Genomic DNA, 11,570 nt, shown 5'->3' with positions numbered 1-11,570 from the left:
CTAGGGATATGTGTATGTTACTAGTGTATGTTACTTACCATTGTGGCTAGTCGAAGAAACGGTGGAAAGACAGTTTTGAGTCTATAGCTAATTAAATGAAGCAAGCTTAGCAACAATAAACTAAGCACCTATGCATTGAAGACTTGAGTTACTAAGCCATTTAATGCAATTAGCACCTCATCTAAGCACATCTAAGCACTTAGCACTTAGCACTTAGCACCCCCTTAACCGTGGACCTTAACGGTGTACGTAACCTTGTGTCTCATAATTTTCCTCGTCATCATTTGAGTCCTAGAAGATCTCACCCACATCATGATTAGGCATGCAGTCGCCTTTATAGGCAACATGCGCAGAAGGAGTAAAGGCGAATAGGGACGCACCACGTCGTGGGCACTCCGTACGTGCTCGTGTGCGTGCAGCGTGCGTGTTTTTCCATCGGTGCTAGCTCTAAGGCCGAGGTTGCGGTCGTTTTCGTCTCCGACTAGTCATTGAGCAACGACGGCAAAGAGGTGCTGCAAGAGATGTGTCGGCGCCATTGTGTGCGAGCTTCGCCGTAGCATGACGAACCGGACGTCGCCGCAGATGGAGCACGCCTCCATGCAGTCGAGTGTGTGTGCATGCATGTGTTATTCACATGCATTCTGCGGCCGAGTGTGTGTGCATGCATGTGTTGTGTACGTGCGTTGTGTGCTCCGTGCTGTGCGCATATGTGCATGATTGGATCTGATGGAGTTAGTGCATTGGCGTGTGTACATGCGTGGCTGCATGCGTCTTGTACATGCGTGGCTTGTTGCATGGTTGTCAATATAAACTATAAAACATCTTCAACTTAGCATCCTGATGTATCGTTTCTAGTGGTTAGCGAAGAGTTCATGTTCTTTTATTTGTTTATAGGTTGGCAGGCGGCAAAAAACAGGGGAAACACGCAAGGTTCCTTGCAGACGCTCCACCGCGAGGTTCCTTGCTCCTTCTTGGTGCTCGGGAATCTATGTTCTTCAACTCTTTTCTTTTACGTGAGCTTTGTTCATCCTTTTGCCAACACGCGAGACATCTAGCATCAAGGTGCACGTGTCATGCAAAAAAATGGAGATAATTAGATAAGCAGTGCGTAAGTGAGTCCTGCACTTCTATGGCACCTACTACACAATATTTTTTCTCCTCGATGGCACATGAAGAGTGCATGTACTCAACGATGGAGCACGGGATCGTAGCCATGACATGGTCAACCCTTTTTTGGAGAGAGTACGTACTAAATAACTTTGATGTGTCCTGTCAACTCGCAGAACAACGAGAAGCTTGATTACGCCTTCTCCCTCACCAACGCATGCACGGTGGCTCACAGCACGAGGAGAAACTTTTGCTTACAAGCGGTGGACGTGCAGCAGTTCATTTGGTGTCAGATTGCTAGAAGTACTGTTGTAGAACCATCGACTTCCAGAAGAGGCGAAGAGACAAGCGCAAGGTCACCTACTAACCTTAGGCTAGGCGTAGTGGGAGTAACATAAGTAGGGGTACCTCCTTTGTTTTATTCTAGAAACAACCACACGCGAATATCGAGGTGCTGGTTACATGGAACAAATTTCCTGGAGTCCGTGCTTAGCCCTCCTCTTTCTCTCTTCTCAGCCAGCGAGCAGACGCGCAGAGCCCATTGTCTGTTTGCTCATATTCGGTCCCACATGTCAGTGAAAACGCAAGAGGACCCACTGAACCTACACATCTTTCGCCTCGACGTGCTGGTGATGAAAAAGAAATCCAATAAAAATCTTCGGTGGCCGCTTTTGGAGTTACTCAAGAGTAGTAAGATTCTATTTACAGTTTAACCCAAGATGCACATCACGTGGCTTCAACTACCACTCTATTTTCTTGCATGACACGACCTGGATGCTGGATGTCCCACGTGTCGGCAAAAAGGAGGAAGAACTCGACCAAACTTCGGTTGTGCTCTCAGATTAGACTAGTTGTGCTAACTTAAAATTTTATTGTGTAGAATGGATGCAAGTTTTGGTATTGGGAAGAAGAGTACATCGATATATTGATAGAGCGCAATTTGGTAGATGTTCTAGCACTTTTAGCTAGCATAGAGGCTAGACATGAGACTAGTGCACTTGTTGATAGAATAGAGGCTAGACATGAGACTATATGTGAGGAAGCAACGTCTACTTCTTTACACTCGAAGAAGAAAGAAGCACGCAAGATCGAGCCTCCGCAGATCAACAATGAATGCATCGAGAAGGCACTAATCCAACTTACAGGAGCAGTTATGGAAGTTGGATATCTTCTAAAATGTATTCTTGTGGTTCTTGTTTTCTTTGGTCTTGCTCTTCTAGTCAAAATTTTGGTGATGTATTTCCATGTACCAAAAAATCAATGATGAAAAAAAGATATGTGTTTGCAAAGAAAAATGTACGCGGCCGGGATGCGTCCGCGCATTCGGTGCACGGCCACCGCATCCAAGAAATGGCCCGGACACGACCCCATTGCCCTACCCAAACGAACAGAATCCATGCACAACGGAGGTCCATTTGGGGTCATGCATTGGAGTTGGCCTTACAAGTGGGACCGCAGTTGAGGAAACCGACTATCAATAAACCCCCACCTCGCCCGCCGCGCGATGGCTGAGTTAGAGAAACGACGAGGTTGAAGAGATTGCTGTAGCACGGACTCCAAGAAATATGGTGTCAGTTGGAAGTCGTGTTGGTGGCGTGTGCCATACTCCTAGACGTGAATGCTTGTTCTAGCCCATGCCACCCTACTACTCCTACTACTTATAGTAGTAGTATCGAGGATTCAAGGTGCTAGTACGTACAGCGAACACATTAACATATGGCCCACCTCACACTATGGCCAAATTTTCTGGAGTCTGTGCTAGGTTAAAAAGTGTTCTTTGTGAGGGTGGGTGGCTGGTCTCTAGTTTAAGACTTGTTGTATTACGTATATGTAGACATAGAGATAGTGCAGCAGTTCTGAAAGTTTGAACCCAAACATCAGAATGCAATTTCTACTGGACTCATCCGAGGACCTAGGATGATGGGATTCGCAGCTACAGTAAAAACACCCACCCGACGCGCGAAGCATGTGAAGCTAGTACAAATAGTGTACTACTATTGTTGATTGGCCTCATCTGATAACCTGTTGCAATGCATGTACAATTATGTATTCGGAAAATATTTTTTTGCCTTGTCGCAGCAGCACTCACTCAGAGAAGCGACTCGAAATCCATTTATAAATTTAGTAAGTTTATCACAGGCATATCATTTTACACTATAAGAAATATGTCAACTAGTGACCTTCTGTCAGTGACCGTGGAAGAATTGGTCATAGATCTATGACCATTTCAGACCAATTGGTCAAAAGCTGTTCGGGGAGCTCCAAATCCTAAACTATAACGACCATTTTGGTCAGAAAGGTCGTAATTTCTTTACACGGAATGGTCATAAAGCAGATAGCACTGGTTCGCTGCCTTATTTCTAGCTGATCATGACCAATATAGATGGTCATCACCTTGTAAATTGCGGTGGGTTGCTATGACTAGGCGCCAGCTCATCAGTTTTGCCTATGCGTCATGTCCATGTGGCAGTTTTTGCCCCTAGGTTGTGAAGCAACCTATATTTCTGTCATTCCCAAAAAAATCTCACAAATTCTTTGGGTCATATCTTCGTCAAATATGTAAAAAAAACCTTCCTTGCCTAGTTCAAAAATAATTCAAAAATATTCATTTTCCTATTCTTTTCAGAAAAACACTTTGTGAAGGAAGTACCACTTTGGCATGTCCAAATGGTATCCATTTTCTAGAGTGCTTTCCTATGCCCAAATAACCATCCTCCACCAAATTCCAGCTCAATCCATTCATTATTTTGAGCCCAGCTTCAACATTCGTATTTATGTCCAGTGTGGTACTTTGCAAAGCAAGTACCACCTAGGCTCCTCCTTTTGAGCTGAAAATTTGTGAAGACGGTCTTCTTAGTAACTCATCATCCTCAGCTAAAACTCATGCCCATTAGCCATGTGCATTCCCCGTACCGCTAATCAAACACTTGGCTGCTTATTCATGTTTGAGCATCGATCGGTCTCCTCGTGAGAATCTTATATTGTTATTTTCTTCCTAACACCTACCTGGGGAGTGCCCAACCCACTAGACATGCCTAGGCCGCCCAGAACACATGCCAACGCCACGATCACGGGGTGACCATGCGACGGGCATGCGAGTTTACGCGCTCTAGAGTTGGGACCCTCGGCCACCATCCAAACCTTGACGTATCGCCACCAAACCATGTATTTATGATAAATAGGTACTTATGTAACTAGAAATGATTTTTGGAAAAAATAAAGAGCAAACTATGAGGCAGCTGCAGTTCAAATTTGACCCGCTTCCTACTGAATCTGCAGGAATTTGTCTTTTTCACCAGAGGTGGATCAAAACTTTTGACACCCAAACATTTTGTCAATTGTGCATTAAATATGGCCTAATATTTTAGAAATTTGATTTGGTCCAATTTGCCAACAAATATATGATGGGTCCTTCACAAAAAAAACTCATTTCAGACACTTGGAAAATGGAAAATGAATTTTCCGTGCAAAGAAAATGAAAACTCTCTTAGGCAACATTGTTTGGAATTCCAAGATGCACCCTTGTGCAGAATATGAGATCATTTGAACAAACTATGTCATGACTGCGGCCATAAAATTGATCATTTGACTTGAAAGCCATGAATCTTCACACATGATTGCTCGTTTCTGAGAACACTTTTTTAAAAGAATTGACGTATTACAAGTTTATTTTTTTCTGGTAACTTGGTCACATATAATGACACAATGCGGAGGTTTTCTAATTTTTTATTTTTTTGAATTTTTTATGCCGGTTTCAAAATGCGGTCAAAACGGCGGGCTTGACCATTCCTAGCTAGTGGTTGAATCTTGGAAAACTTTTGATGTTTCTCTGATTAAATAGATACTTATGTACCTATAAATGATTTTGGAAAAAATAAAGACCAATATATGATGCATCTGCAGTTCAAATTTGACCCGCTTCCTACTGAATCGGCGGGAATTTGTCTTTTTCACCAGAGGTGGATCAAAACTTTAGACACCCAACTATTTTGTCAATTGGGCATTAAATATGGCCTAATATTTTATAAAATTAATTTGGTCCAATTTTGCAACAAATATATGATAGGTCCTTCACAAAAAAACTCATTTCGGGCACTCAAAAAATGGAAAATGAATTTTCCGTGCAAAGAAAATGAAAACTCCCTTAGGCAACATTGTTTGGAATTCCAAGATGCACCCTTGTGCATGATATGAGATCATTTGAACAAACTATGCCTTGAATGCAGCCATAAGATTGATCATTTGACTTGAAAGCCATGAATCTTCACACATGATAGCTCGTTTCTGAGAACACTTTTTTAAAAGAATTGTCGTATTACAAGTTTTTTTCCTGGTAACTTGGTCACATATAATGACACAATGCGGAGGTTTTCCATTTTTTTTAAATTTTTACGTCTGTTTCAAAATGCAGTCAAAACGACGGGCATGACCGGTCCTAGCTAGTGGTTGAATCTTGGAAAACTTTTGATGTTTCTCTGATTAAATAGATACTTATGTAACTAGAAATGATTTTTGAAAAAAATAAATAGCAAACTATGAGGCTGCTGCAGTTCAAATTTGACCCGCTTCCTACTGAATCGGCAGGAATTTGTCTTTTTCACCAGAGGTGGATCAAAACTTTTGACACCCAAACATTTTGTCAATTGTGCATTAAATATGGCCTAGTATTTTAGAAAATTGATTTGGTCCAATTTTGCAACAAATATATGGTAGGTCCTTCATAAAAACAAACTCATTTCCGAAACTTGGAAAATGGAAAATGAATTTTCTGTGCAAAGAAAATGAAAACTCACTTATGCAACATTGTTTGGAATTCCAAGATGCACCCTTGTGCACAGTATGAGATCATTTGAACAAACTATGCCATGACTGCGGCCATAAGATTGATCATTTGACTTGAAAGCCATGAATCTTCACACATGATAGCTCGTTTCTGAGAACACTTTTTTTAAAAGAATTGTCGTATTAAAAGTTTATTATTTTTTTGGTAACTTGGTCACATATAATGACACAATGCGGAGGTTTTCCATTTTTTTAAAAATTTTACGTCTGTTTCAAAATGCAGTCAAAACGACGGGCATGACCGGTCCTAGCTAGTGGTTGAATCTTGGAAAACTTTTGATGTTTCTCTGATTAAATAGATACTTATGTACCTATAAATGATTTTTGGAAAAAATAAAGAGCAAACTATGAGGCAACTGCTGTTCAAATTTGACCCGCTTCCAGCTGAATCGGCAGAAATTTGTCTTTTTCACGAAAGGTGGATCAAAATTTTTGACACCCAACCATTTGGTCAATTATGCATTAAATATGGCCTAGTATTTTATAAAACTGATTTGGTCCAATTTTACAACAAATATATGGTTGGTCCTTCACAAAAAGACTCATTTCGGTCACTCGACAAATGAAAAATCGATTTTTCGTGCAAAGAAAATAAAAATCCCTTCATCGATATTGTTTATCAATCCAAGATTTGAACTTGTGCAAAGTAGGAGATCATTGTTTTGAATTTTTCATGTGAAAACATAGAAGAAAAACAAAAAAAAACACAATTATATGTGCTCTATTCTAATTGGTGGAATTCGTAGTCACACCGATCGATGACATGATGCCCATCCATCCCTCCATCCATCTCTCCATCCCACATCCATCCATCCATCCATCTACAGAAAAAAGAAAAGAAAAAGACGTACCCACGTCCGCAACTCAAACCCTAGCTCAGATCCCCCATCGCACCCCTCCTCCCTCGTCCCCATCTCCTCGCCGCCGCCGCCACCCACTCCTAGTAGCCAACCTACGGCGCCAGATGCCGCCCGATTCCTCCACCCTCCGATGGCGCCCGATGCCCTCTCCTCCGCTTCATCCTCCCCTTGGACTAGATCCGGCGCGCACGTCCCACACATCGACCATGCCCTCCCACCCACACATCGCCGCCGCCACCCACCGTCCCTTCTGACCTCGTCGCCTCCACCCAAGCCCCGTCTGACCTCGTCGCCGGCCGCCGCTCCCGCTCCCCCTCACCCCCACACACCCACACACCAGGGCTGCGATCTAGACCTCTGTCTGCATGAGGGGACGGATGCTTCTCGTCCTCGTCCCACCTCAGGCGCCAAATCGAGCCGGACTCGCGTCGTCATCAAGAGCCGACCTCGACGGAGATGAGAGGAACCCTTCTTCCTCCGTCTTCCTTCGACCTCGACCTCGGCATGTCGACCTCGGTACGGATCCGTCGAGCTCTCCTCTCCCCCTTCTTCTTCGTCCTGCCTTCCTCCCGATCGTGCCTGCGTCGTCGAGTTTGCTCTCGTCGTGCGAGATCTGCCTGCGCGCCGGCGGTGCTCGTCCACGATTAGATAGGCTCAGTGCGCTGCCGTTCTTACACGGGTTCGATTCGGCGCTACAGAGCTTGTAGCATGCTTCGAGGCAAGGGGTAGGGGAGCGGTGGCGCCGTGCCCGCCCGCTGCTTCGAAATCAAGGAGGAGGAGCAGAGGGGTGCGACTCTAGTACGGCGTCGCCGCCCGTGCGGCGGGTGGGGGACTGCGACCGCACGGCCTGGAGCGCTAGCGTGCATGGCTGCCAGGGTAGCCATGGGTAACAGCGCTGCGGCAGTTGTCTCGTTTCGCCTAGTCGGGTGTTTTCGGTTGTTTGTTTGTTTAATTCTGTTCAGTATACAGACTAGTATATCTTACTGGCTAGTAGTAGTAGTAGTCTAATAAAGGATGCATTGATGCTTTATTTTATTCATAACTCCCTCATTCCAGCTTTTGTGATCTGGCGCTCTAGCCCCGAAACTTAAAATAGTACCAGTGTCTATCGATGGGCTGCATCCAATATTTTTCAGTGTGTTATCATCCACCAAAAAAATGCTCTGCGGAATGCATGGGCAAGAGATCAGTCTTATTTGAACTGCCATTGTCATCACTAGCCAAGGCATGGTAGGAAGTTTTGTCTGTTGGATGTCGTATGGATTTTTTTCCTACTAGAGCGCTCTATTTCAGTGCAGTATGCACCGTTGACAGTGATGCAAGAAGAGGGGAGAGGAATTTTTGAGTCACTGGGGAGTCCATTCTGTCTTGCTGCTGTATGCCTGTATATATGTAGAGATGACTGGATTTTGGTAGGTGTTTTGTCGCCTTCTTGGCTGTTCATTGCTAGTACAAAAATGATCTTCAGATTGAAGAAGTGGCTACTCATTTACTAAGTTGGATACTGATGTCTGCACCAAATGGGAGAAGTGTGGTTGCTGTAGTAATTATGTTACCACTCTTGCTCTTGCTGGCTTTGTCTCCAACCACCTGGTGCCACATGCACAACTGGAACTAAGTGTAGTTCCTATGGCCTCCACTACACAAGGATTTGTACTGCACTGCTGCTGAAACATGATGCTGCGATTGCTAATTTTTTTTGTCTTAATGCCCATCTGTTGTTATTTGCTTGGGGTGTTCTTCATTAAAATACAAACGGTGGCCGTTCTGAAATTGAAGCTATTGAAGAATGATGATAAAATACTTTTTTAAACAGTGGGTTGAGGCTTAGTGTAATTGATGTACTAGTGCACTGCTTGGCGTAAAATTATAGCAGTACACATAGATATGCAATGAAATGCTTCTAGTATCTTACACATGTATATTTGACATGAATGTGTACTGCTTGGCTTAAAGTTGCAGCAACCATATTTTCTGAATAACTATAGTTGCTTTCTAAAGCTGTAATTTATTGGCGATGTTACTTTATTATTTGTTCTCTTTAACTGTTTTTGCAGGTCCATGACATCTCGCTGAACCACTACTGGATGTGGCGTCGACGAAGCACTACACCTGGCTTGCTTGCCGGCGCGCGTGTGCATGCTTCGATGCGCGGCGCTTCGTCTAGCTGGACGGACCGCGGCAATCGCTGGAGCCAGAGCCGGAGTAGGAGACAAGATGTTGCTGCTGCGGCTGTGTCTTCGGAGGCAGCAGCTGCCCCTCGCCGACCTCACCAACCTTCGGCGTCCGCCGTGAGCTCCGCGCAGAACGCCTTCTACATCGTCCGGGAGGAGATCCAGGGCTCGGCAATCCCCCCATCCCCGTCCGCCCTCGCGCCCTCCCTTGTGCCCCTTTCTCTTCCTCTAGTTGCGAATTTTGGTATGCTGCCACTGTTTATTTGGCTGCGCTGTGGCGTACTGTCAGCTGAAAACTGCTTCTGTATTTTCTACTCCAGTACTGTATGGAGTAGTATATAAGGACGTCTTACTGTAAAATGGCTGAGGCAGTGCTAGCTTGGTAGTTAGTACTAGCTGAGAAAATTCATGATGCTAGCTGGGAGCAAAACATTTATAGGCTTAGTTGTTGTATTGGTTGTGTTGTTGTATGGGAGTTTGCGAGGGATGTTCTATAGAGCTCTGCAACTGCTATTCTTTGTCTGTAATCTATGTACTCTTATAGTTGAGAAAGTCGAGTAGTTACAGTATGTGTGCTGCTACGTCCCTTGTAGTTTTAGAAACACCTAAATTTTTCTGTCCTATTCTGTTAATCCTGAAGACAAAACTAATATGTTGCTTAACTGTACCGTAGCTTCAGAAACATATTGCATTATCAAACTGCATGTATTTGTGTTCTTCTGGTCCTGAGGATAAAGATCATCTTTATTTCAGAGATCGGTAAGCTAAAGACTACGCTCCATCGCTGGGAGCAAGTTTCTTCAAACAGCGGAGAATATGTTCATCTGACAATATCATTGCTGGGAGCAAGTTTCTTCAAACTTGATTACTTTGTCATCAGGCTGGCTGATTGCATCCAGCTCAAAGTGTTCCACATTTCTAGCTTAAGGGTTCCAATTGCACATGATGGCCCCCAACTCCTTATGGCAAGCAGTTTCTCCAGCTGACAACAAGGTAAGAAAACATCCGGCTCATAGAATTATATTGGTGCAACATACTTGTTTTCCTTGAAAGTTTTCCTGATTATTATTCTTTTTATGTGCAATTTATCTTACACAACGTATTCATGTAAATACTGTCAAGCGTGTTAATGTCTTCTTAGATCTAAATGTTATGATAAAAAAAAAATCTGAACTTAAGCACGCTGAAACTGGGTTACTTGCCTTGAGTACTTATATTCTCAGTACCATGCTACTTATTTTGCCCCGAGGTTTCTAGTCTGCTATTTCTTGCTTTCCTTTATCTTCATACTTATTATGATGGTAATTTGACTTGCAGTGCTCACGTAGGTTAATTATTAAGCATACCTGAACATATTCATGTGGTGGATGGCTTCTAGTTCTAAATGGTATCCTCCACGAACTGAACTTATTTGAAGAAGACACTACATATTCATTCATTTGTTGTAACACCAAGTTTGGTCTATTAACATGGCGTTGATTTTGTGTTGTAGATTCGGAAGCTGGGAATTTGGGGAATGCGAAGTTCAAGAGACCTGGAGTATCTAGACTATGATTGTCATTGTATATGTGTTATATGATGATGTAACACAATGATTCCGCTATTGTATCTTTGTTGTATGATGTATCAAACTAATTCTGGCTGTTATGTGAAGTACCGTGTGTGTTCTCTATCTGTTCCCATTTGAATGTTGGTGATTTATTTACTAGAAAATTGAAATTTAAAGAAAATGACCTTCACAATTGGGACCCACTTACTAGAAGAACTTGACAATTGGGACCCATCTGAATAGTACCCATCTTTAAAAAAAAGAAATACTTGAACTGCTCAGCCAAAATGGCCATGGTCCAAAAATAAAAAGGCTGCGATGTTGGGCTTTGCCCATGAAGCTAACAAAAATTGATAGAAAAATACACTAAATTGGCTTAACTAATGGGCTCGGACCATATAAGCACCCAATTGGACTAGGTTGATTCTAATTTTTGACCTTTTCAATTGGTCATAATTTTGCCACGTCAAATTGCCACGTCGGATCCGACGTGGCCTGGGCAGACAACCAGTGACCAAAACAGAAGGTCATGGGTTCAACGACCTACTGTTTTGGCCGTAAACGTCTACGACCTTCTCACAGAAAAGGTCGTTAATTTCAGTTTATGACCGCCAGCTTTTGACCTTCTGTTTTTGGTCACAAAAAGGTCGCAAATGAAAAACAATGACCTTTCAGTGACCAATAGTCAAGGTCACAAGTCGACATATTTCTTGTAGTGTTATTACATACATCAGGTCATCAACCCACAACGACAATGAGGATACATTATAAATACTAAAGTTTTCATCACACAACAAATAACAAGCAATGAAATGAACTTCAACTCAACCAATCCTCGGTATTGGAAACACTTGCTTTGAACCACAAGTGATTCTCTGGGAATGGCCATCTATTGTGAATCTCGAGACCAACGCAGGACTGATCATCCAGGCAGAAGCGGACTACTATATCAGTACCAGGGTAGGGAACCACCAAAATATCCGAGGTATAGATACAATTGCTTCTCATAAATGGTACTAGTAACGTTGTGTCAACAAC

General features: G+C 43.1%; 1 protein-coding gene across 1 annotated transcript; it reads left to right on the top strand.

The window, feature by feature from the left end:
- The first annotated feature begins 6,806 nt into the window (after positions 1-6,806).
- LOC123136637 (uncharacterized) lies at positions 6,807-9,547 on the top strand. The gene is made up of 2 exons (XM_044556061.1): positions 6,807-7,325; positions 8,867-9,547. The coding sequence occupies exons 1-2, from the start codon at positions 7,266-7,268 to the stop codon at positions 9,323-9,325; spliced, it is 519 nt and encodes a 172-aa protein (XP_044411996.1). The 5' UTR covers positions 6,807-7,265; the 3' UTR covers positions 9,326-9,547.
- The last annotated feature ends 2,023 nt before the right edge of the window (positions 9,548-11,570 follow it).

Source organism: Triticum aestivum, chromosome 6B, assembly GCF_018294505.1.
Source record: "Triticum aestivum cultivar Chinese Spring chromosome 6B, IWGSC CS RefSeq v2.1, whole genome shotgun sequence".
NCBI classification, from domain to species: Eukaryota; Viridiplantae; Streptophyta; class Magnoliopsida; order Poales; family Poaceae; genus Triticum; species Triticum aestivum.
This window is presented reverse-complemented; position numbering and strand designations above follow the sequence as displayed.

What these genes read in the sequence shown, in the direction of transcription:
- LOC123136637 (XM_044556061.1), top strand. Translation starts at nt 7,266, where the DNA reads ATGAGAGGAACCCTTCTTCCTCCGTCTTCCTTCGACCTCGACCTCGGC. An exon ending in ACCTCGGCATGTCGACCTCG is followed by an intron (nt 7,326 to 8,866) that starts GTACGGATCCGT and finishes CTGTTTTTGCAG; the next exon opens with GTCCATGACATCTCGCTGAA.